Here is a 27,443-nt window from a genome sequence, read left to right on the forward strand (position 1 = left end):
AAATTGAGTTATTTGTCGTGAGGTATACGGACCTAGAGTCTGTCACACAGAGTGAAGTAAGTCAGAAAAAGAAAAATAAATACCGTATGCTAACACATATATATGGAATAAAAAAAAAGAAGAACCTAGGGGCAAGACAGGAGTAAAGACGCAGATGTAGAGAATGGACTTGAGGACACGGGGAGGGGAAAGGGTAAGCTGGAACAAAGTGAGAGAGTGCATGGACTTATATATACTACCAGATGTAAAATAGATAGCTAGTGGGAAGCAGCCGCATGGCACAGGGAGATCAGTTCGGAGCTTTGTGACCACCTAGAGGGGTGGGATAGGGAGGGTGGGAGGGAGACGCAAGAGGGAGGAGATATGGGGATATATGTATATGTATATCTGATTCACTTTGTTATAAAGCAGTAACTAACACACCATTGTAAAGCAATTATACTCCAATAAAGATGTTAAAAAAAAAAAGAAAAGAAATCAGTGGTCAGCCTAATTGCTACTCCTCTGAGGCCACTCTTATTTTACTCTCTGGTTGCTTTTGTTTTGACCGTGTTCACTGTGGATTCCTATTCATCTATCTTCTTTTGGGACTGTACCTTTTCATAAATCTAGGGCTTAGAGTCTTCCATCAGTTTTGGAAAGGTATCAGCCTTTACATTTCAAATATTGCTTTTGACCCACTATTATGTTTGCTTCTGGGACTACAATTACATTATTAGACTTCTTACTGTATCCTCAATGTCCCTTACTCTCTCTCCTGATTTTCTATCCTATTGTCTCTCCATTCTTCAGCATGTTTATTTTCTTATGACCCATCTTCCAGTTCAATTCTCTCTTCAGCTATGTTTAACCTGCTATAAAACCCATGCACTGAATTCTTAATTTTGGTTATTGAATTTTTGGTTCTAATATTTCCATACGAGCTTTTTTATGGTTTCCAGTTCTCTGACAAAATTCTCTGGTTTGCTTATTTCCTTGGAGATATATATATATATATATATATATATATATATATATATATATATATATATATATAATGATACTATTTTACAGTCCATATCAGATCCTTTTATTTTCTAGAGTTCTGTGGATCTGTTCCTATTGTCTGTCATTTCTTCTGGTTTCAGTATATATTGTTATGTCTTTTCGTAGGTCTGTTTGTTTTTTTTCTGATTGTGTCCCCAATGTTTTATTTGCTTTGTTTATAGAAACAACTTGAAGCCTAGAATGATGCTATCTTTCTCCACACACACAAAAAATATATATTTGCTTTGTCCAGGCACCTTTGAGGACTAGCAATCCAATTCAAGGACTGAGGTATTCTGAAACAGAATTACAGTTTCTGCGAGGGTCTATGTACTTCCAGTGCACCCCTACTACTAGGATGTAGCTCTGATAGTATCAGTATAAATCCTAACACAAAGCAGGGAAACAAGGTATCCTTCCTTGATAAGTCCTAGATACCTAGACACCAATTCTTGCCTTCTCAGCCCTCCAAAGTTGTCAAAAGCACAGCTTAACCTCTCAGAATTGACAAACAACCCATGGAAAAGTCATTACCCCTGGCCTTATTTTCTTCTTACCAGCAGATTTCCTGAGCAACATCATCCCTTCAACTATGAATTTAAGTGAATGACTCTCAAGCTAAATCTTTAAACTTGACCTTTCTCCTAAGTTATATTTCCAAACTGAACACTTCCCAACTGGGATCCTGATGGCAATGCAAATCTGGCTTAACTACCACAAATCTTTAATCTCCCCTCCATCAAACCAGCATTTCCTATAAAGAAACAAAACAAAACAAAAAAATTAAAGAGAGGAAAACAGAAAAAAGAAAAGCTCCCAGCATTTCCTTATGTGTTTCCTATATCCGCTAATAATATCGCCATCTTCAATTATCTAGGTTAAAAGCCTCCACTATCTTTTATTACTCTTTCCTTCTCGCATCCATATCCAATTGTTAACCCAATCTCCAAAATATCAGTCCTATCTCCAAAATACTTTTAAAATCCATCCCCATTTTCCACTTTCAGTGGCTTAATTTGAATATTCACCACCTCTTTCCTAAACTATGCTACTAATCTCCTATGTAGTCGCTCTTATTCTAGTGTTTTCTCCTTCAAATTGACCTTACACATTGGTGCTAATTTCTCTTTCATAAATCTGCTCACATCACCCAAACCCAGAAATCTGTATTGCCCTTATTTTATTTCATAGCACTTATTACCATATGACATTTTATATATATATATATGTTATTATTTATAATTAAAATATAAGATATAGAACATATATAGTTTTTTATGTATGTGTATATATATACATATATATATAAATTATCCTTCTCTCCTCATTAGAATGTAAGCCCACGAGGACAGAACCTCTATTGTAGTCACTGTTATATGTAGCACAGTGACCAGAAATCACTCATTGAATGACTGTTGTATAATTAATTAGTTAATGCAAAACAGACATCTAAACTGTTCAGCCTCATAACTGTAGGCATAATTACAGACATCTAAACATCTAAACATCATAATTGCAGACCTTCCCCAATCAGGCTCCAGCGTGACTTTCTATCTAAGTCATTTCTTCAACAAATACTCATTGAGTGTCTATGTGTTGTACATCTGCTAGACATTCAGGATATAGTGCTGAATAAGACCACAGTCCCAATCAACGGGGAATTCACCATCTATCAGAGGAACAACATTAAACAATTCATTATTTAGTTATAATTGTGGTAAGTGTTATCAAGGAAAAGTATGAGAAGCTGTGAGAATATATAATGGAGGATATCAACTGGAAGTTCAAGGAAAGCTTTCTTGAGGAATTGATATTTGAAGTGAGCTTTGAAAGAGTAGTAATTAATAAAATATTTACACATATGTTTAGGGGGTATAGGATTAGACCATCCCAGGCAGGAGAAACAGCAAAATAATAACTATTATTATATTTTTTCTTATTCTTAGATAAGCACTCTCCTAGGTGATTTACATATATCTTCTTACTGAAACTCCCATAACTTTATGAGGTACATGCTATTTTTATTCAAATTATACATATGAGGAAATGAAGCACAGTAAGGTTAAATGACTTGCCCAAGGTCACAGAGCTATTCAGTTGGGGGTACTTTCCTAATCCTCAGTAAACCCCTCCTGATACCATATTCCAAGATGGCACCCATATGCACCAGTACAGTCCCCCGGACAATTCTGGTATCCTGTCAACAACACATTTGTCTGTCTCCCTCAAGAAATTTGACATTTCTCAGGGAAAAGAACCTTATCTCATTCACCTTTCTTTGCCACAGTGCCAAACACAGTGTCTAGTCAAAGTAGGCACTCAGTGCCTGTTGAGTGGATTAGGAAAACAGCCCCAAGTCCTGGTAAGTACCTTTGGATGGATCAAATTAACTTACTTTTACTGTATGTAGCTTCTACTTTCAAAATCCATACTTGTTTTAGAAAAGTAATATGCTCTCCACATAAGCTGACAGAAGAAAGGAGAAGAGAAGCCAAAAGACAAGAACAAAGGAAGCCCAAGAGCATCTCTGGAGAATGCCAGATCTCCTGGGTGGGAATACCACAGAATCGAAATAAGTGGGAAGCCAGGAGGCTTGAACTCAGAGCTGGTTCTGATCAGATGTCTTTGCCCTTCGGGCTACACTGTATTTCCTCTTTTCACTCCTCCCTACCTACTCTCACTCTGCTCTGGGCCCCAAGAGGCTGACCTATATGCCCTCGGGCTTCTGGACAAAGGAAGTCACTGGTAGGAGATGAGAAGAGACGAAAGCAAGGTCAGAGTATTTGTTCCCCTGATTTCCTCACTGTAATACTGCATTTACTTAAGGTCTCAGTTACTGGCCTCCACACAGCTTCTATGTCTTGGTTGGGTTCTGATAATTTTCCTTATCTCTTCAGGCCAAGTGGTAATAACAGAACCAAGCAGTACCAGCATTATCCTTTGTGGTTTCCCTACACTCTGCCCCCACTTCTGTAAATAGTCGCTTTATTAAACTCTCCTCAAATTATTTTAATTTGAGTGTCCCATCTGTTTTCTGCTGGAATTGACTGATATATTGGCCTGTTGGTCTGACCACAGAAGTGAAGAAATGGAAAGGTGAGATGCAATGATGACGGACAGGCAGGAGGAGAGGCTGACAGGAATACTCTAAGGGAAAGAACAGACAAGGAGGTGAACGGGACAAAAACCTGAGGGACCATGATTCTGATATGGCTTCTTCTTGACAAGAAAACTCAAAAAACACTACATCTAATCTGGAAATAGTCTTTCTATCCTTAGTTGGGTATCACATCCAACGAGTATTAGAGACGCCCTCAAAAAAGGTTCCCTAAAATAAATATAACACCTGACATCCCTGGAGCAAGCTTTAGGCACCAAGCTAATCATGGTGCTGATTGTTTATAGAGGAGGACAACAACAACAAAAAAATCAGCGGCTTCCCGTTTTCTTTAAATCTTGCAGATATGCCTTATCTGTACGTGTGTTACGATATCCTCAAAGCTCTCATCTTTTTACAACCTGCTCCTTTGTTCTTTGCACACTGTTTAATGATGTCGCAGCTTCACTAGGACACACACTCAGAGACTTTACAGAACAGAGGGTCTGCAGCCTTCTTTTAAGACAGTGTGAAAGAATCACTTCAACAAAATAGCTGCCATTGTCCTTCAACTTGTCTCCAGTGCACCAGTTGCATACTTACAGTAGAAATCCACTTCTGCCTTCTATCTACTGCCAAAGTAACTGAAAAGGCTTTTATGGATAGCTGTAAAAGATACTGTAATTTGATAGTCATCTTTTTTTTCCTGCTCTAATTATTATTTTAACAGGCTTCTTCTTATTTTAATAGATTTTTTTAATAAGGAAATCTTACTTACAAATTTTAATTAGCTTACTGAATATTCACTGCTTTGGAATAAGTAGTTTAATGAGTAAGGAGACCTCAGACTACTAACTAGCCTGGAGTCTCTAAAGTAGCTTACGGGGAAATGATGCAGCCTTAGTGATATAAGGCCAGCCTGTACCTCACAAACCAGGACCCTGAGCCAGGGCTCCAGAGACAGAGGAATCACATTGCCTCTTGCAGGAAAAAAAGTAAAAATCGATTTTATTCCTTTTTATCAAGAACCTCTATGTAAGGGACTTCCCTGGTGGTGCAGTGGTTAAGAATCCACCTGCCAACGTAGGGGACATGGGTTTGAGCCCTGGTCCAGGAAGATCTCACATGCCACAGAGCAACTAAGCCCATGCACCACAACTACTGAGCCTGCACTCTAGAGCCCACGAGCCACAACTACTGAGCCTGTGCACCACAACTACTGAAGCCCGCGTGCCTAGAGCCCGTGCTCAACAACAAAAGAAGCCATCGCAGTGAGAAACCTATGCATCACGACGAAGAGTAGCCCCCGCTCGCTGCAACTAGAGAAAGCCCGCGCGCGGCAACAAAGACCCAACGCAATCAAAAATTAATAAATGAATATTTATTAAAAAAAAAAAAGAACCCCTAAGAACCTCTAGCTCTCCCACTCATGGAGACTTGCGACCATTGTCAAATCACTTAACTTCTCTGAACATGTCTCTGCATCTGTGTTATATAATTTTCTCCACATTAGACTGTTATGAAAGTGGGTCTTATGCACCACTTTAAAAGCTCTAATATATGTTAGTTGGATGAATGTATGAATGTATGAATGAATCTTAATGCTGCCGATTAACCACTCTATTATTTCAGGTTCTCATCTGCTAAAAAAGAAAATCAATCTTTTCTTTACAATACACTTCAATTACAGTAGCAATGAAGAATAAGTTAACATTTTTCATTCTAAAAACACCTAGCAGGGAAAGTAGGGCCCGAGTTATTTAAATTCAAAATTGGAATCAGGAGAACAATGGAGTTTTTGTGACTCACTAACTTGAATAACCAATGAAAGTTAGCTCTATTCCGAAAAGTAAAAGCATATCAATATCTGTCCCACTGATTAAGAATATATGACAGGGACTTCTCTGGTGGTCCACTGGTAGGCTCTGCACTCTCAATGCAGGGGGCCCAGGTTCGATTCCTGGTCAGGGAACTAGATCCTGCATGCCACAACTAAAAAGAGCCCACATGCTGCAACTAAAGATCCCGCATGCCGCAACAAAGACCCCCCACGCAGTCTAAATAAAGTAAATAAATATATTTTTAAAAGAATATATGGCAATTTAAGTATGATTCTCAGTGCTTATGACATTTGAAATAATTTCTTTTTTTGTGACTTTCTACGGTGTTATGTAAAAGGGGAACTCCAGCTTACTAAATCATACTAACCCTTAAGAAATCAAAGATTTCAAATTCTAAGTTCAGTCTGCAAATCTATGTTAAGGATATTTATATTTATAATATATTAACACAAATTAACATAAGACTAAAATAAATTGTAAAATTTTCACTTACCTGTTCCTATTTATATAGTGAACCTAAAAAACCTATAATATATATTAACTTAATATGTCCAAAACCAAACTCCTGATCTTCCCCCCAAAACCTGTTCCTCCCAAATCCTTGCCCAACACACTTAATGACAACTCCATACTTCTGCTGCTCAGGCCAAAAATGTTAGAGTCATCCTATCAGTAAACCCTCAGCTGTACCTTCACAATTATCTGGAATGCAGCCACCTCCCATGGCCTCTACTACTATCATCCTGGTCCAAGCCACCATCATCTTCTGCCTGGATTATTGCAGTGGCATCATAACTAGTGTCTCTGCTTCCCCTTGCCGCCCATGGTCTATTGTCAATACAGTTACCACGGTGATCCTGTTAAAACTTAAGTCAGATCATATCACTCCTTCGTTTTCCATCTCACTTAGAGTAAAAGGCCAAGTCATTACCATGGTCTATAAGGCCCCTGTACCACTTGGACCTCACAGTCCCTTTGACTTCATTTCCTACCACATCCCCCATTTGCTCAGGTTACTTTTACCTCAGGGTCTTTGCACTTACTGTTCCCTCTGCCTGGAATGTTCTTCACCTATTAGCCACATGGCTTGATCATTCATCTTCTTCAATCTTTACCAAAAGATATTTTCTCAGGAGGGGTTTTCTTTACAACCCTATTGAAAATTACAACCTTTACCTCACTGCTCTCCTTCCCTCCTTTATTTCTCTCCATAACGCCTATCCCTTTCTAATTTATCATTTACGTACATTACCTGTTTGTATCATCCCAGGAAAATCTAAGCTCCATAAGGGCAAGTCTGTTGTTGTTATGTAAGTAAGTAACTTTTTAGTCAAATGAAAACTATATATACAAAAAAGGGACATATATCATGACTACAGGGCCTGATGAATTTCCATAAAGTGAGCACACCCATCAAATCATCATTTAGGTTGAGAAACGTTCCCCTTTGCAATCACTGTTCTCTCAAGTGAAACCACTATCCTGACTTTTAACACTAAGATTAATTTGGCCTGTTTTTGAACTTTGGAATAAATGAAATTATATGCTAAGTGCTTGACTTCTTTCACTTGGCATTACGTAATTACATATAGTCTAGTTCATTCATTCTCATTGCTACATAATATTCCAAATACATATAAATATGCCACTTTTATTTACCCATTTTCCTATTGATGGACCTTTCCATTGTTTCTAGTTTGGCTATTATACTGTTGCTAAGGATATTCTTATATATATCTTTTGGTGAGAGATGTACACAATTCTATCAGGTATGGCAGGGAGTTCAGCCTGTTAAGTTCACAGATGTCTCTTCCATCCCTAGCACAGTATCTGACACATAATAGGTATTACAATAAATTTTTTGTTAACAAATGAATGGAATTATTCTTTAAAAACTTCTCTTATTTAGATTTAATAATTCACGTATGACTTCCTAGGCTTATATATGTAGGTTTATAATGCATAAAAATTAAATTAACCTCTGTAAATCCTCCACTCAACTTAATAAATAAACTACCAAAAATACCACTAAAACTCCTTGAATATCTCTTTCTAATCCCATTCTAATTAACTATTTTTTTTTATCATTCCCTTTGTTTCTTTATATTTAACCATATATATGTGTCCCCTAAATAATATGCTGTTTGCTTGGTTTTTAACTTTATGAAAATGATATCATATTATATATATTCTGCATTCTGAAAAATTGGCATTTTTCACTCAATATTAGAACTCACACAAATTGATGTGTGTAGCTGTTGATCATTCTTTTTTCACTGCTATATAGTAATCCATTGTAGAATTATACCACAATGGATTTATCCACTTCTCCAGTCAATAAACTGGAAAACTCGCTTATATCAAGTTTTTTGCCATTTCAAACGGTGTTACTATGAATGCTTTTACATGTCTCCTAATATACACAGACGAGAGGTTTCCTAGGGCAATTTCCTAGGGCAATTTCATCTGAAATCATGGATTGGATGATATGTGTATATTCAAATTTATAAGATAATGCCAAAAGTTTTCCAAAGTGGCTATACCAATTTACATTCCTACCAATGATATTTAAGGGTTCCTGCTGCTGTATAATATTCTTACCAACAATGTGTAGAGTTTGTATGCTCAGTCTTAGGATTTTTTGCCAAACCAGTAAATGTAAATGTTATTTTATTGTAGTTTTAAAATCACATTTTCCTGATAACTAATAAGAAGGATCTTTTCATATAATTGACCATTTATATTTCTTCTTCTATGAAATCCTTGTTTTTGTTTTTGCCTATTTTTCAAATGGGTTTTGTCTTTTTCTTATTAATTTATAGGAGTTCCCTATATATTTTACATTTTAATTCTCTTGCTTATACACTTACAAATATCTTCTTACAGTTTGTGGCCTGTCTTCACATTTTAAAAAGGTTTTATCTGAAATAATTTCAAACTTGCAAAAAAAGTTGCAAGAATAAAAATAGTGTAAAGAACATGTAAGTGTGCCCTTTACCCAGATTCACCTGTTACTAACATTTTGCCCCATTCATTTTAGCATTTTTGTGCACTCAAACACACGCACTTGCTCTGTGTGTGTGTGTATGTTTGTATGTATGTGTTTATATATACACATATACACACATACACACACACAAACATATATAAACACACTTTCTTTTCCTGAACGATTTGAGGGTAAATTATATACACCATGGCCCTTTACCCCTAAGGAAGTCAGTGTGTGTTTCTTAGGACTAGAGATATTCTCTTATATAACCACAGTACAATTAAAAATTACAATTTACTTTAGTAAGTTTAAGCCAATAATTCTTTTATGGCATTCTTCCCTCCAGGAGAGGATCCAGTCTAGGGTTGATCATTGCATTTACATGTCATTTGTCTTTTGCCTCTTTTAATCTAGAACATTTCCATGGCCTTTCTTTGACATTTGTAAAGAATACTGCTCCCTCCCCACGTTTTCTTCCTAATAGAACATTCCTCATTATGGGTTTGTCTGATGTTTTCTAGTGATTACATTCAGGTTACATTCCAGGGCAAAATACTACACACAATGTCCATTTGCCCCTCTTTGGTGATGAATCATCTAATCATTACAATCATCTAATCACCTGGTCAGGGTTTTATTCCATTTCTCCACTCTATAATTGCCTTTCTAAAAAAGTATCCCTTGCAACAAATAAAGGGCCTACGGAGAGATACTTTAAGACCATGTTCTTCATACAGATATCCTCCTAGATTTAATATCTATTGATAATTCTTTTTAAAAAAATATGAAACAACTCTTAGTGTTTTATTGATTGATTGATTGATTGATTTATGGCTGCGTTTGGTCTTCATTGCTGCACACAGGCTTTCTCTAGTTGCGTTGAACGGGGGCTATTCCTCATGCAGGGCATGGGTCTAGGCGTGTGGGCTTCAGTAGTTGTGGCATACAGGCTCAGTAGTTGTGGCACACAGGCTTAGTTGCTCTGCAGCACGTGGGATCTTCCCAGACCAGGGATCAAACCCGTGTCCTTGCATTGGCAGGAGGATTCTTAACCACTGCGCAACCAGAGAAGTCCCTCTATTGATAATTCTTGTCTGATCCAATCTTTACTAAAATGGTTGTATCATGTTGATATTTCACAGTCTTTATTAAGTACTTTGATAAATGTCCTACCACTGAATTTATCAGCCTTTTCCTTTGTTGTTTACACATTTTGTTTTTATAAAGACTATTCTCAAACTACTAAAGATACTTCCTAACATTTTCTTCTGAAAATTCCTTACTTATTCCTAATTATTAAGTATTTTAAACAGTATTTTAAGTACTTCAAGCAATAAAGAATAAATCAAATTCGTATACTTTAAATCTAGCAAAAATAGTATTGCTCTAGTTGCCTGTTATCAGTGGGTTTCAATTTTTTTTTGCAAGAAGAGATGCTTTTACTTCCCTGCTTTGTTGTCCTTGGTAATGTTTTTCTTTTATTTTTGAATATTATTTTATTTATTTTTTTATACAGCATGTTATTAGTCATCAATTTTATACACATTGGTGTATACATGTCAATTCCAATCACCCAATTCAGCACACCACCATTCCCACCCCGCTGTGGTTTTCCCCTCTTGGTGTCCATACATTTGTTCTCTACATCTCTGTCTCAACTTCTGCTCTGCAAACCATTTCATCTGTACCATTTTTCTAGGTTCCACATACATGCAATAGTATACGATATTTGTTTTTCTCTTTCTGACTTACTTCACTCTGTATGACAGTGTCTAGATCCATCCACGTCTCTACAAATGACGTAATTTCCTTCCTTTTTATGGCTGAGTAATATTCCATTGTATATATGTACCATATCTTCTTTATCCATTTGTCCGGCGATGGGCATTTGGGTTCCTTCCATGACCTGGCTATTGTAAACAGTGCTGCAATGAACACTGGGGTGCACGTGTCTTTTTGAATTACGGTTTTCTCTGGGTATATGCCCAGTAGTGGGATTGCTGGATCATATGGTAATTCTATTTTTAGTTTTTTAAGGAACTTACATACTGTTCTCCAGAGAGGCTGTATCAATTTACATTCCCATCAACATTGCAAGAGGGTTCCCTTTTCTCCACACCCTCTCCAGCATTTGTTGTTTGTAGATTTTCTGATGATGCCCATTCTAACTAGTGCGAGGTGACACCTCATTGTAGTTTTGATTTGCATTTCTCTAATAATTAGTGATGTTCAGCAGCTTTTCATGTGCTTCTCGGCCATCTATATGTCTTCTTTGGAGAAATGTCTATTTAGGTCTTTTGCCCATTTTTGGATTGGGTTGTTTGTTTCTTTAATATTGAGCTGCATGAGCTGTTTATATATATTGGAGATTAATACTTTGTCCATTGACTCATCTGCAAATATTTTCTCCTGTTCTGAGCTTGTCTTTTCATCTTCTTTATGGTTTCCTTTCTGTGAAAAGCTTTTAAGTTTCATTAGGTCCCATATGTATATTTTTGTTTTTATTTCCATTACTCTAGGAGGTAGATCAAAAAAGATCTTGCTGTAATTTATGAAGAGTGTTCTTCCTATGTTTTCCTCTAAGAGTTTTATAGTGTCTGGCCTTACATTTACGTCTCGAATCCATTTTGAGTTTATTTTTGTGTTTGGTGCTAGGGAGTGTTCTAATTTCATTCTTTTACATGTAGCTGTCCAGTTTTCCCAGCACCACTTATTGAAGAGACTGTCTTTTCTCCATTGTATATCCTTGCCTCCTTTGTCATAGATTAGTTGACCATAGGTGCGTGGGTTTATCTCTGGGCTTTATATCTTGTTCCATTGATCTATTTTTCTGTTTTTGTGCCAGTACCATATTGTCTTGATTACTGTAGCTTTGTAGTATAGTCTGAAGTCAGGGAGTCTGATTCCTCCAGCTCCATTTATTTCCCTCAAGACGGCTTAGGCTATACAGGGTCTTTTGTGTCTCCATACAAATTTTATGATTTTTTGTTTTAGTTCCATAAAAAATGCCATTGGTAATTTGATAGGGATTGCATTGAATCTGTAGATTGCTTTGGGCAGTATAGTCATTTTCACAATGTTGATTCTTCCAATCCAAGAACATGGTATATCTCTCCATCTGTTGGTATCATCTTTAATGTCTTTCATCAGTGTCTTAGAGTTTTCTGCATACACGTCTTTTGTCTCCCTAGGTAGGTTTGTTCCTAGGTATTTTATTCTTTTTGTTGCAATGGTAAATGGGAGTGTCTCCATAATTTCTCTTTCAGATTTTTCATCATTAGTGTATAGGAATGCAAGAGATTTCAGTGCATTAGTTTTGTATCCTGCAACTTTACCAAATTCATTGATTAGCTCTAGTAGTTTTCTGGTGGCATTTTTAGGATTCTCTATGTATAGTATCATGTCATCTGCAAACAGTGACAGTTTTACTTCTTCTTTTCCAATTTGGATTCCTTATATTTCTTTTTCTTCTCTGATTGCCGTAGCTAGGACTTCCAAAACTATGTTGAATAATAGTGGTGAGAATGGACATCCTTGTCTTGTTCCCAATCTTAGAGGAAATGCTTTCAGTTTTTCACCATTGCGAATGATGTTTGCTGTAAGTTTGTCATATATGGCCTTTATTATGTTGAGGTAGGTTCCCTCTATGCCCACTTTCTGGAGAGTTTTTATCATAAATGGGTGTTGAATTTTGTCAAAAGTTTCTTCTGCATCTATTGAGATGATCGTGTGGTTTTTCTTCTTCAATTTGTTAATATGGAGTATCACATTGATTGATTTGCATATACTGAAGAATCCTTGTATCCCTGGGATAAATCCCACTTGATCGTGGTGTATAATCTTTTTAATGTGTTGTTGGATTCTGTTTGCTACTATTTTGTTGAGGATTTTTGCATCTATATTCATCAGTGATATTGGTCCGTAATTTTCTTTTTTTGTAGTACCTTTGTCTGGTTTGGGTATCAGGGTGATGGTGGCCTCATACAATGAGTTTGAGAGTGTTCCTTCCTCTGCAATTATTTGGAAGAGTTTGAGAAGGATGGGTGTAAGCTCTTCTCTAAATGTTTGATAGAATTCACCTGTGAAGCCATCTGGTCCAGGACTTCTGTTTGTTGGAAGATTTTTAATCACAGTTTCGATTTCATTACTTGTGATTGGTCTGTTCCTATTTTCTATTTCTATTTTCTATTTCTTCCTGATTCAGTCTTGGCAGGTTGTGCATTTCTAAGAATTTGTCCATTTCTTCCAGGTTGTCCATTTTATTGGCATAGAGTTGCTTGTAGTAGTCTCTTAGGATGCTTTGTATTTCTGCTGTGTCTGTTGTAACTTCTCCTTTTTCATTTCTAATTTTATTGATTTGAGTCCTCTGCTTCTTTTTCTTGATGAGTCTGGCTAATGGTTTGTCAATTTTGTTTATCTTCTCAAAGAACCAGCGTTTAGTTTTATTGATTTTGCTATTGTTTTCTTTGTTTCTATTTCATTTATTTCTGCTTTGATCTTTATGATTTCTTTCCTTCTGCTAACTTTGGGTTTTGTTTGTCCTTCTTTCTCTAGTTCCTTTAGGTGTAAGGTTAGATTGTTTATTTGAGATTTTTCTTGCTTCTTGAGGTAGGCTTGTATTGTTATAAACTTCCCTCTTAGAACCGCTTTTGCTGTATCCCATAGGTTTTGGATCGTCGTGTTTTCACTGTCATTTGTCTCTAGGTAGTTTTTGATTTCCTCTTTGATTTCTTCAGTGATCTCTTGGTTATTTAGTAACGTATTGTTTAGGCTCCATGTGTTTGTGTTTTTTACGTTCTTTTCCCTGTAATTCATTTCTAATCTCATTGCATTGTGGTCAGAAAAGATGCTTAATATGATTTCAATTTTCTTAAATTTACTGAGGCTTGATTTGTGACCCAAGATGTGATCTATCCTGGAGAATGTTCTGTGCGCACTTGAGAAGAAAGTGTAATCTGCTGTTTTTGGATGGAATGTGCTATAAATATCAATTAAACCTATCTGGTCTATTGTGTCACTTAAAGCTTCTGTTTCCTTATTTATTTTCATTTTGGATGATCTGTCCACTGGTGTGAGGTGTTAAAGTCCCCCACTATTATTGTGTTACTGTCGATTTCCTCTTTTACAGCTGTTAGCAGTTGCTTTATGTATTGAGGTGCTCCTATGTTGGGTGCATATATATTTACAATTGTTATATCTTCTTCTTGGATTGATCCCTTGATCATTATGTAGTGTCCTTCCTTGTCTCTTGTAACATTCTTTATTTTAAAGTCTATTTTATCTGATATGAGTATTGCTACTCCAGCTTTCTTTAGATTTCCATTTGCATGGAATATCTTTTTCCATCCCCTCTCTTTTAGTATGTATGTGTCTCTAGGTCTGAAGTGGGTCTCTTGCAGACAGCATATAGATGGGTCTTGTTTTTGTATCCATTCAGCAAGCCTGTGTCTTCTGGTTGGAGTATTTAATCCATTCACGTTTAAGGTAATTATTGGTATGTATGTTCCTATGACTATTTTCTTAATTGTTTTGGGTTTGTTTTCGTAGGTTCTTTTCTTCTCTTGTGTTTCCCACTTAGAGAAGTTCCTTTAGCATTTGTTGTAGAGCTCGTTTGGTGGTGCTGAATTCTCTGAGCTTTGGTTTGTCTGTAAAGCTTTTGATTTCTCCATCCAATCCGAAAGAGATCCTTGCCGGGTAGAGTAATCTTGGTTGTAGGTTCTTCCCTTTCATCACTTTAAGTATATCATGCCATTCCCTTCTGGCTTGTAGAGTTTCTGCTGAGAAATCACCTGTTAACCTTATGGGAGTTCCCTTGTATGTTATTTGTCATTTTTCCCTTGCTGCTTTCAATAATTTTTCTTTGTCTTTAATTTTTGCCAAATTGATTAGTATGTGTCTTGGCGTGTTTCTCCTTGGGATTATCCTGTATGGGACTCCCTGCACTTCCTGGACTTGGGTGGCTATTTCCTTTCCAATGTTAGGGAAGTTTTCGACTATAACATCTTCCAATATTTTCTCTGGTCCTTTCTCTCTCTCTTCTCTTTCTGGGACCCCTATAATGCGAATGTTGTTGCGTTTAATGTCCCATGGGTCTCTTAGGCTGTCTTCATTTCTTTTCATTCTTTTTTCTTTATTCTGTTCCACAGCAGTGAATTCCACCATTCTGTCTTCCAGGTCACTTATCCGTTCTTCTGCCTCAATTATTCTGCTATCGATTCCTTCTAGTGTAGTTATCATTTCAGTTAGTGTATTGTTCATTTCTGTTTGTTTGTTCTTTAATTCTTCTAGGTCTTTGTTAAACATTTCTTGCATCTTCTCGATCTTTGCCTCCATTGTTTTTCCGAGGTCCTGGATCATCTTCACTATCATTATTTTGAATTCTTTTTCTGGAAGGTTGCCTATCTCCACTTCATTTAGTTGTTTTTGTGGGGTTTTATCTTGTTCCTTCATCTGGTACATAGCCCTTTGCCTTTTCATCTTGTCTATCTTTCTGTGAATGTGGTTTTTGTTCCACAGGCTGCAGGATTGTAGCTCTTCTTGCTTCTTCTGTCTGCCCTCTGGTGGATGAAGCTATCTAAGAGGCTTGTGTAAGTTTCCTGATGGGAGGGACTGGTGGTGGGTAGAGCTGACTGCTGTTCTGGTGGGCAGAGCTCAGTAAAACTTTAATCCGCTTGACTGTTGATGGGTGGGGCTAGGTACCCTCCCTGTTGGTTGTTTGGCCTGAGGCAACCCAAAACTGGAGCCTACCTGGGCTCTTTGGTGAGGCTAATGACAGACTCTGAGAGGGCTCACGCCACGGAGTACCTCCCAGAACTTCTGCTGCCAGTTTCCTTGTCCCCAAGGTGAGACACAGCCACCCCCTGCCTCTGCAGGAGACCCTCCAACACTAGCAGGTAGGTCTGGTTCAGTCTCCCCTGGGGTCACTGCTCCTTCTCCTGGGTCCCAATGCACACACTACTTCGTGTGTGCCCTCCAAGAGTGGAGTCTCTGTTTCTTCCAGTCCTGTCAATGTCCTGCAATCAATTTCCACTAGGCTTCAAAGTCTGTTTCTCTAGGAATTCCTTCTCCCGTTGCCAGACCCCCAGGTTGGGACGCCTGACGTGGGGCTCAGAACCTTCAGCCCAGTTGGTGGACTTCTGTGGTCCAAGTGTTCTCCAGTCTGTGAGTCACAGCAGTTATGGGATTTGATTTTACTGTGATTGCACCCCTCCTACCATCTCATTATGGCTCCTCCTTTGTCTTTGGATGTGGGGTATCTTTTTTGGTGAGTTGCAGTGTCTTCCTGTCAATGATTGTCCAGCAGCTAGCTGTGATTCTGGTGTTCTCGCAAGAGGGAGTGAGAGCATATCCTTATACTCCGCCATCTTGGTTCCTCTTGAGGTTTCAATATTTTAAAGTTAGCTTTGTATAGGAACAACTTTTTTTTTTAAATTATTCTTTTTCTCAGCAGTTTCTTTTTTTAAAAAATAAATTTATTTATTTATTTTTGGCTGCAGTGCGTCTCCGCTGCATGCAGACTTTCTCTAGTAGTGGCGAGCAGGGGCTGTTCTTCGTTGCGGTGCGCAGGCTTCTCATTGCAGTGGCTTCTCTTGTTGCGGAGCATGGGCTCTAGGCACGTGGGCTTCAGTAGTTGTGGCACGTGGGCTCAGTAGTTGTGGCTCGTGGGCTCTAGAGGGCAGGCTCAGTAGTCATGTAGCACAGGCTTAGTTGCTCCGCAGCATGTGGGATCTTCCTGGACCAGGGCTCGAACCTGTGTCCCCTGCTTTCGCAGGTGGATTCTTAACCACTGCGCCACCAGGGAAGTCCCATGAACAACTTCTGAATTCTAAATTTTATTGTATTTTAGTATGATGTATATTTAAAACACTGCTTTTTCTATTTAGAAATTAGTTCACCTGTCAGGTCTGGAATATTCTCTGCTTTCACTTCTAAACAACTTAAACAAAAGGATACTAATTAAAGGGGGGAAAGGGGTAGTGGTGGTGGTGGTGGGATGAACTGGGAGATTGGGATTTACATATATACACCAATATGTATAAAATGGATAACTAATAAGAGCCTGCTGTAGAAAAATAATAAAATAAAATTCAAATCAATAAATAAAATTAAAAAGCAAAAAAAAGATACTAATTTAAAAGGCTAGCAACTGGACTTCCCTGGAGGTCCAGTGGTTAGGACTCTGCACTTCCACTGCAGGGGGCACAGGTTCGATCCCTGGTCAGGGAACTGAGACCCCGCATGCTGCACAGTGTGGCAAAAAATAAAAAAGGCTAGCAACTGATGTCTTCAATAGTGAAAATTTTCACTATTGCTTTCATGTCAGAGATGTGGGGGAAAAGGGAATGGTTGAGTGGAAATAACATTTTTAAGCATTAAAAAGGTACAAAGGAGAGGGAATTGTCACAATTTACATTGAATCTTCCACTGATTGCTGAAATTCTCCACTTGAAAAGCTGATCTGGGAGAAAAGAAGGTCATAAAGTCTGCTTTTTAGACAGAGAAATATGTCTATGTCTATATTATTTCTATCTCAAGCAATTACTAAAATATTTCCAAAACAAACAATGCTATTTTTCTATAGAAAACCAGTGAAATGAACATAGTAATTAACTATTTTTAAAAAATCTGTAAATGGGATCCTAGCCAATTTTAGAAGTACAGCAAAGCCTCCCTAGTTCAGAATAGTCAGAAGGAAACTTCTCTCACTCATTACACAAGCATGTGTTAAGAAATCCTACTTCACACACACAAGATGCTAGTACACCCAGTGAAAAACTAGGATTATATTGATTTTCAAAAAATGTATATAATCTGTGTTATTCTCCAATGGTGAATATGTTATAGAAGTAAAAAAGAAAAGCAAGAAAAGGAGCGGAAGCATGAAACACCTTAGTTTAAACTGGACCCACAAATATCTGAGTTCTAAGTCAGAGAGCTCTTGTGAGAGGAGGAAAACTAGACTTGGCATCATCAGCTGGTGTTCAGTACAAGCCCAGTGCTTTCACTAATGTTCAGGGGAAATGCTCACACCAGAAAACATCCACTTGAAGTGAATATACTTTAAATTTCATCTTCCCTATCTGACCCAGCATATTATACTGTTCCTTAGTATTTCAAGTGGCAGTGAGTACTACATAGCCCAGATAGTGATTTTTTTTTCTGATCTATGGTTTTTGTATTAATTGAAGTATAGTTGATTTATATGTTCTTTTTCAGATTCTTTTCCATTATAGGTTATTACAAGATATTTAATATAGTTCCCAGTACTATACAGTAGTAGGTGCTTGTGGTAGTAATGTTTTATATAGTATATGTCTTCATAAACTGGTAGCCCAAATCAATTATATTCCATTTCGAACTGAGCAAAAGGAATCAAGGCATGCCACTATATCATAAGGGAGTGACAATAACTATTAAATGAAATCTTAATTATAAATCTAAGATTGCTCTGGAGGTTCTATGGAAAGTAATGCCAAAATAAGAGCTAAAAATTTTCTCAAACCCAGACCATATTCCCTTAAATAACAATGACTTAAAATACTGATATGATGCAGCTACTATGGAAAAACATTGTGGAGGTTCCTCAGAAAACTAAAAATAGAATTACCATATGATCCAGCAATCCCACTCCTGGGCATATACCCAGACAAAACCATAATTCAAAAATATACACACACCCCTATGTTCACAGCAGCACTATTCACAATAGCCAAAACATGGAAATCACCTAAATGTCCATTGACGAATGAATAGAGAAGATGTGCTACATATATACAATGGAATACTACTCAGTCATAAAAAAGAATGAAATAATTCCATTTGCAGCAATGTGGATGCAACTAGAGATTATCAAACTAAGTGAAGTAAGTCAGAAAGAGAAAGACAGGGACTTCCCTGGTGGTCCAGTGGCTAAGACTCTGCACTCCCAATGCAGGGGGCCCCGGGCTCGAGCCCTGGTCAGGGAACTAGAGCCCACATGCTGCAACTAAGAGTTCATGTGCTGCAACTAAAAGATCCCGAGTACCACAACGAAAACCCTGCCTGTGGCAACGAAGATCCCGAGTGCCGCCAGGAAGACCCGGTGCAGCCAAATAAATAAATAAATACTGAAAAAAAAAAAGAAAGAAAGAAAGAAAGAAAGAAAGAAAGAAAGAAAGAGAAAGACAAATACCATATGATATCACTTATATGTGGGATCTAAAATATGGCACAAATGAACCTATCTACAAAACAGAAAGAGACTCACAGACACAGTGAACAGATTTGTGGTTGCCAAGGAGGAGGTGGGTGGGGGAGAGAAGGACTGGGAGTTTGGGATTAGCAGATGTCAACTATTATATGTAGCATGGATAAACAGCAAGGTCCTACTATATAGCACAGGGAACTACATTCAATATCCTGTGATAAACCATAATGGAAAAGAATATAAAGAAAAGAACGTCTGTGTATACCTGAGTTAGTTTGCTGTAAAGCAGAGACTGGCACAACATTGTAAATCAACTATACTTCAATAAAAATAAATAAATTAAAATAAAATTAAAATAAAATACTGATATGAAACTTTCACTGGAATGTGAAGGGGATCTTTAGAATCTTGAACTTCAAATATATAGGAGTATTTATTTAGAGGCTACTTTAAAATTTATGTCATGTGACCTCTAGGGACCACTGAAATTTCTGGAAAGGGTCAGCTTTTCCTTAAGTGCCACTCCAAGAACTGGTTGGTGACTACCACATTTGCATGCTATGAAGAAATGTTATTCAAATGACAATCTATAAACAACAATATGAGTATTAAATAAATTATATTTTAGAGCTAATTCCAATAGGATATATTTATTTTTTAAGGAGGTACAGGTGCTTGTTTAATTATTTGTTTCCAACCCTCAATCTAAAATACAAGTCTATCTGCCTAAAACTAAGTGTATTTTTGTTAGAAGATGACAGCTAACTTCAGGGGCACAATTTATTACAAACAGACATTTAAAACAACAAAAACAAAAAAAGTGGGGATAGGCATGAACTTAATTCTTCTATTTAATGGATAACAAGAAAGCAAAGAAATCTTTGAGACCCAAATATCATAGCATGGTTTTCAGGAAAGGACTTGGTGAATTCCTCAAACTTTCACCATAGGGCTATATTAAATTTCCTTTTGGCAACAAATAAATTGCTTTCTCACTGGTGGAAGCTTAGACCAGTCATCTAAATCAGGAAAGCAGAACTACATGCCATACTGAAGAGTCACGTAAGTGTAAAACCACGTCTCTCCCCATGGCATGTTTATGGTTTTTCTATAGATTTCCACTAGGGCAGCAGGTGATTATCTAGACTCCTTGACATTTAGGATTAAAAGAAATTATCTAAGCTTTAAAAGCTCGCATAAAAATGTGGAAATATCTATATTTTCTTTATATCTCCTTTGATGATGAAACATTTGGATATGAAATTTGATAAGAATGCCCTGAAGAGGAAATAGGGTTCCTATAATCAACGGGGAAACAAGACAGACCCATGGAGTCCTGTTGCACCTGTGACACTGTGATGCTGCATTTCTTGGCCAGCTCCTCTTTGGCTTCTTCACTGGGGTAGGGGTTGCTGAGGTGTGAGTAAAAGTATTCATTCAAGATTTCTGTGGCCTGTTTACTGAAGTTACGCCTTTTTCGTCTATGAAAGAACCAAAAAGAGAATTGTCGTTATAATCAACATTAACCAAAGAGGGATGTACTACTTAGGATCACACAAAAAAGTTCGCTTTCTGTTTTTAAACATTCTTAGGGTGTAATTAATCACCATGATGTTGTAAATTATACTCTTTGCATCCTCCAAAGAACTATCCAACTCACGTGAAGATGTAGGATAACTAAGAAAAATACTAGAATGTGAAGCACAATTAACTTCATCCTTTAATTTGTTCAACAAATACTTATTGAGGATCTAATGTGTTCTAGATACTCAGTGAGGATCCAGTTGGAACAAAACAGAGAAGGTCTATTAGGGAGCTCACAGGGAATTAGAGGGTTAAGAGAGAGAGTAGAGAGTTAGGGGAAAGAAAAACATTAGACAAGCAACACAGAAATTAATAATTATAAATTACAGTAACTATGTCCAGTATCATGAAGGAAAAGTATAATGTATAATGAAAGTGTCTAAGAAGGAAACCTAACACAGATTATGGAGTCAGGAAAGGTTTCCTTGGAAGAGTGACATTTAATCTGAGGCCTGGAGAATGTGTATAACTTAGTCAGACAAAGAGTAGAAGGAAGAGGAATGAGCAGAGGGAATGGTCTTCAAACACGAAAAAAGCTCGGAAAGTCCAAAGTGCTAGAGGAGGCTGGAGCACAGTAAAAACAGGGAATATGTGAGATGAGTCTGGAAGGATGGACAAGGGCCAGATTACACAGGCTTAGTGGACCCCATATGGATTTCTGAATTTTATTTTAAGTGCAATCGGAAGTATTAAAGGTTTTAAGTTTTACATTTTAAAAAGATTATTTTGACTACTGAGAATAGCTGAAGGAGGGGATGAAAGGAAATGTAGAGATATTTAAGGAGACAACTACAGTGGTCAAACTGAGAGATGATGGTAACTTGGCATAGGGAGAGAATAATGGAAATAAAAAGATTCAAGGTCAATTTGAAAGGCAAAAGCAATAGGACTTCATAATAAATTGGATGGGGGGTGGGTGGGTGGGGAAGACAGAGAAGGAAGGTAAGGAAAAAAAAATACATCAAGGATTTCTGGATTTTTCTGCTTCAGCCAACTGCCTGGACTGAGGTATGGTTTGCTTAACAGGGAAAGAGTAGGGGAGGACAAATTCTTTGTTTTTACTGGGAGGGGGTGGCAGAATGTCAGAAGATCAAGTATTTGTTGAAAATTTATTTCAAATAGCAAAAATGTCATTTACATTTGGGTTTTATTTTGAAGATTTTAAAGAATTCCAGCCTGAAAATTAGCATTTGTCAGATTTCACTTTAAATTAAATTCTCCAGTAACTGGAAAACACTTTCCCCAAACAATTTTCTTAATATTGCCTTACAAATAATCTTAATGATCTTAATTGTGATATCCTATACTCAGGAAAGACAGCGTCAGTAGGCAGTTGTAAATGTGTATACCCTATGAGATTCTTCTAGTTAAAATGATGTCACTAATGTGGCAGGTTAAGTATGTGATCTATGTTTCAACATTCAGGGAGAGTCAAGGGAGCAAGAAATCTCGGTCTGATCAAAACATCTCAAGTTATGAGCCCTGAAACTTCTTAATTTCAATAATTTTTTGGAAGGTTAAACCATTGTTTCCTGAGGGATGAAGAATAGATTCAGGATCTATTTGGGAATTAAAATCAACAGGATTTGATGATGAACTGGATGGGGGAGGTGGTGAGGGAAGACAGATGAAAGAGAAGTACACCAAGAATAGCAATCAGCATTTTTGCAGGAGTCAGGCATTGCTTGACAAGAAAAACAAAGCCCTGACCTGGGGCACTTTGAAAAGGCACAGTCTGATGAGTGGGTAGCTGGGTGAATAGGATGGAAAAGGTCTAGAATAGATACTGAAACTGTCAAACTTACAGATAATTACCTGGCCCACAGATAATGTTTGTTGAGACAACACAATAATGAGCATAAAAATCTAAGTTTCTGGCTTCTTATGAAAAATTGGAAGATCAGCCACACCAGGCCCACATCATCAGAAGGCAACCACAGGCTAAAGCTAAGTGATGGCTGTCCCCTCAGATATGTACCCGTCTGCTCTAATCCTCACTGCCCCTCATCCAGCCACTCCCCTCAATTCCGTTATATGTAAGTATGTGAGCTTGTGACTCAGTCTAAAACATGAAATCCAGCAGCAAGACCGGGTACAGTGGAGCAGATCACACAAGGGCATTTCTTTGGAAAATGAGGACTTACAAAAGGGGGAATGAGCAGAAACATATTGGGAAAGCAGAAATAAGTTTGGCTCATTTATCGACTTTACCTAGGAGTGGTTTTAGAAAACATCAAAAAACCTCAGAGAACAAATTTATGGGCGGAACAGAATACCTTACCCCAGGCAGTCTGGCTGCATCCAAACTACAGCACTTCTACTAGAAGAGTAGAGGGACCTACACAAATTTATTCCTAACTGTTCTGTACCGGTACATACTTCGGCTTGTCCAATTACCAAGAAAATGTGAGTATGGCTTTACAAAAAGCCAGAGAGAGCAAGGGAATCATATATCTGAATGAGCATGTTTGCCTAGAGCAGAAAAACCGTGCCTTCTCAGTGTAGAGGGCTTGCTAAGAGGCACTACAAGAATAGATGGAAGCAAAACTCAGTATTTGCATTCACTTGAAGGCATAAGAGAGAACTCGGTCTAATACTTCATTTATTGTTTAGAAAAACATTCTGTAGAAAATGCCCATTAAGCATTTCCCCTAAGTTTCATTCCCCCCAGGGTTCACCACACTCTAAATGGCTATGCCTCAGGCCAGTGTGCAGTGGTGCATCAGTCCCAGGGCTGTGTCCCATCAGCATCACAACATTACTGATGGCAGTCTCTGTGGGAGAAGGGGCTCTGCTCCAAGCTCTGCCACCATCTCACTCTGGCTCTGCTCACTCTGGCTTGTTAACTTACTTTCTCTTCTTGGAAGAAAAATAAATCATTTAGGTGTATACATTATGAATGCAGTTATGTTTAAAAAAAAAGAGCATGCATGTTGATAAGAATGGGAAAGTATCCGCAGAAATAAGGATAGCAATTGTGTTAGAAAAGATTCCTTTCTGAAGAAAGTACTTTTAAATATCTTTGTTATGTAATGCTTTTAACTAAAATGCTCAACGTTGACAATTTAAAAATGTTTTTTGTTTTCTGATGCTACTTCCTTAACTCTTTGAGCTATTATAAGTAGTAAGTGGAAATATTCATCTGGTTAGTCAACAAGTTATTTTTCTGCAGCCTACTATGTGTAAGACACTTGCTGGAATTGTGGGGAATCTAAACGTGTAAGACTTGGTTGGCCATTGCTTTCAATGACGATGTGACTTACTCGGGAAGAGAAGAAATGATCCTGAAAAACTGCAATAAAGGCAGTCTGCATGAAGTTCGGTCTGGAAAATTGTATAAACATAGTATCAGTGTTTAAGAGACGGCAAGGACGAGTCCAGTGGAGTGCTTAAAGTTGGCTTCCTAAAAAGGGAGCATTTAGGCTAGGCCTGAAAGGCTGAGCAAGGTCTCACTAATGCAACCAACATGAGCACCAGCTCTGTTCCAGGCTCCGTGCTACACACCCTCACAGATGACAATTCATTACTGGTGACCAAGTTGGGGAAATGGTTGGGAGAACAGGGTTTGCTGTGGAAGGCTGGAGGTGGAGGTTGAGGGGTGGTGGTGGAAGAGGTGGTTAGGCAGAAGAGAAGAATTCTCGCCAGAGGAGACAGATGAGACCAAGAGGTATCGCATTTTGGATTAAACACAGGAAAGAACAATTTAGTGATATATTAAAAGCACTAAAAATGTTCACATTTTGATCTAATAATACCATTTCTGAGAATTAATCCTTAGGAAATAATTCTAAAGATCAAAAAGGTTGAATGCATAAAGATTTTCACTGGAAGACTAATTCCAATAAAAATATGTCTAAAATAGTACCTTCCCTCCATCATTTTCTCTCCCTTTACCTTGCTTTTATTTTTCCTCATGGCACTTACCATTCTATCACATTTCATTACATTATTGAACAGAATACTACAGCATATTTGTTTACTTGTTTATTGTCTGCTTCCCCAAGTAGAATGTAAACTCAATTGGGGCGAGTATGTTAACCTATCCTGTTTACCTTTATAGCCTCAGCACAAATAAATATTTGTAGAAGGAAAGAAGAAAGGAATTGGAAGGAAGGAAGAAGTTATCATGGAAATTAATAGGGACAACTAAATGCTCAAAAATGAAGAAATGGCTAAGTTAATTATTTATCATATATCCATCTGGTAGACTTCAGCAATTAACATTTAAAATAGGAGTTTATACTATATGAAAAATGTTTACCTATTCATGGTAAATTTTTTTGTTTTCTTGCAGTTCGCGGGCCTCTCACTGTTGTGGCCTCTCCCATTGCAGAGCACATGCTCCGAACGCGCAGGCTCAGCGGCCATGGCTCACGGGCCCAGCCGCTCCGCGGCATGTGGGATCCTCCGGGACTGGGGCACGAACCTGTGTCCCCTGCAGCGGCAGGCGGACTCTCAACCACTGCGCCACCAGGGAAGCCCCATGGTAAATTTTTTAAAAAGCAAACCAAATTATGCATATTGTACCATCACAAAGAACATTAAAAAAAAAAAAAAGTACCACAAACCAGAAAGAAATATACTAAAGCGTTCACAGTGACTTTTTTTTTCCATTGGGTAGTAAAAAAGTGATTGTCTTTTATCCCTCGTCCTTCTTTCTATTCTATACATTTTACAACGTTTCCATAGTGACCTTGGTTAAATAGGAAAAATATAAAATAAAACTTAAATCTTAACAACAACAAAAAAGTAATTTGGGCGGGGGCAGGTCACATAAGGCCTCAAATGCCAGGTTAAGTAGTGTGCATGTGAGTTACCCAGCATTGAAAAACTGCTATGGGGTTCCCTGGTGGTGCAGTGGCTGAGAGTCCGCGGGTTCGTGCCCCGGTCCGGGAGGATCCCACATGCCGCAGAGCGGCTGGGCCCGTGAGCCATGGCCGCTGAGCCTGCGCGTCCGGAGCCTGTGCCCCGCAACGGGAGGGGCCGCAACAGTGAGAGGCCCGCTTACCGCAAAAAAAAAAAAGAAAAGCTGCTATGGTTTTTAAGTAAAGCAATTAGGGCATCATAAGAGGGCCATGGAGGATGAGTGGGAGAAGAGTAAGACTGGAAGCAGGGAGAATAGTGGGAAGTTACTGTGGTAGTCTAGGTACAAAAGGATGAACGTGAACTGAGCAGTGCAAGTATGGAAGGAAAAAAAGAGCTAGAACGAGAAATGTTGAAAAGAAAGCACTGGTGAGTTCTAATGACTAATTCAGTACGGAAGAAGGAGGAACCAAAGGCGATACGGGGCTTGGCTTAACCAGGAGAACGGGAGTATAATCAGGTGGCATATGTTTCCTTATTCGGCTCTAAGGAAGAGCTCTGGCATGAAGATTGTTCCTCACATCTTGTTTTCCAGTTGAGATGCTAACCTATTTTCTTTAATATTGTAAAATTTGGACGATAATCATCACCTCTGTGAGATTCCAAGGGAGAGAAAACAAAACAAAATGGAAACCCCTTTCCACCGTTGAAGATTGATTGCAAGCTTTAGCAATGCCCAAGAGGCATCTCTGCAGAGGCAGCATATAGTAGGAACTTGACAGTTCCTCTGTTATGTCACCTAGTAGGTCTAACACACCATATACAATTTATTACCTAATTCCTGTGAAACTTGGTGACAGCTTCAGATAAAAGGGAAATATGTATCCTGAGAGGGGAAACTCACAGGCTTTCTTCTTGATTTGGAGAAACAGAGTTTGGGGTTTTGTGGTAACTATAATACCACTTCCTTCTTAGGAATATCAGTATCTCCAAGTACTTTTTTTCTAATATGCACAAGCAACGTAACATCAGGAAGTTCTTAGAAAACAAACCTGCATTAAAACAAAGTTACATACTGAACATTATCCTTAAATATACGTTTTAGCATCAGAACTGAAAGAAAGGCTATGTATTACTAAGTCATTAGTAGTGGCACTAATCCTATTTGTTTCCTGAGTCACCAAATTGGCAGCTAATAGCACTACCACCCCCAGACAAGAAGAGGCTTGACAGTGCAGGCACCATGAGGTGAATTACCTGTCCAATGTAGAGAAGAGCTCTTATAGCCAAATTAAAGAAGAATCTAAGACCAATTGGCCAGGATTACAGAAAATAATACACAAAGAGTGAAAATAAAAATTTTAAAAAGCCATGCAATAGATTTGTGGCCTCACATACCTGGCATCAAGGAACCTTGATCTTAAAATCATAACTGCTTCACAAGTGCTTTGTTTGAGCTGCATCTGAATGGAACTAAATTTTCGATGGATGATGCCCACCATTCTTTCAATCTCTTTTGGGGAAATGGGACGTGTTCTACTCTGCTCTCGGAGAAGGTTCATCACGTGTGTAGTGAATTCATTACATGCCTGTAAGGGGAAAAAAATCACTCCTTAGGAATCTGGTATTTTGTATTATCACACCCAGACATTAACTCATCTGAATTTCTACCTCATTTGCAGTTGCCAATGGCATTATGCAGTAGGTAGGGTAAAATGAAAACTAAGACACTTGTGAAATGGCAGTGATAGTTAGATGGGGCGCAAGAATTCTGAAACTATGAATGGCCAGGCATGCAAGGGAAGCACAGCACTCAACTGCCCTTCCCACCACCCTTGTCCCTGTTCCAAGATGAGGTTTTCCCACTGGAGGATGCTCTCTACCAACTGCTATATGTAAGTACAAATATATGTT

General features: G+C 38.0%; 1 protein-coding gene across 3 annotated transcripts in view; it reads right to left on the reverse strand.

Moving 5' to 3' along the window:
• Nucleotides 1-27,443, reverse strand: part of PBX3 (PBX homeobox 3) — a 231,847-nt gene that overhangs the window by 23,642 nt on the left and 180,762 nt on the right. For all 3 annotated transcript variants that reach the window (XM_060154356.1, XM_060154355.1, XM_060154357.1), the window contains exons 4-5: nt 26,928-27,118; nt 20,488-20,623 (exon numbers count right to left, since the gene is read on the reverse strand). In XM_060154356.1, coding sequence (XP_060010339.1) covers nt 20,488-20,623; nt 26,928-27,118 — 327 coding nt within the window. The remainder of the gene's footprint in view (nt 1-20,487; nt 20,624-26,927; nt 27,119-27,443) is intronic.

This window comes from Lagenorhynchus albirostris, chromosome 7 (genome assembly GCF_949774975.1).
Source record: "Lagenorhynchus albirostris chromosome 7, mLagAlb1.1, whole genome shotgun sequence".
NCBI lineage: Eukaryota > Metazoa > Chordata > Mammalia > Artiodactyla > Delphinidae > Lagenorhynchus > Lagenorhynchus albirostris.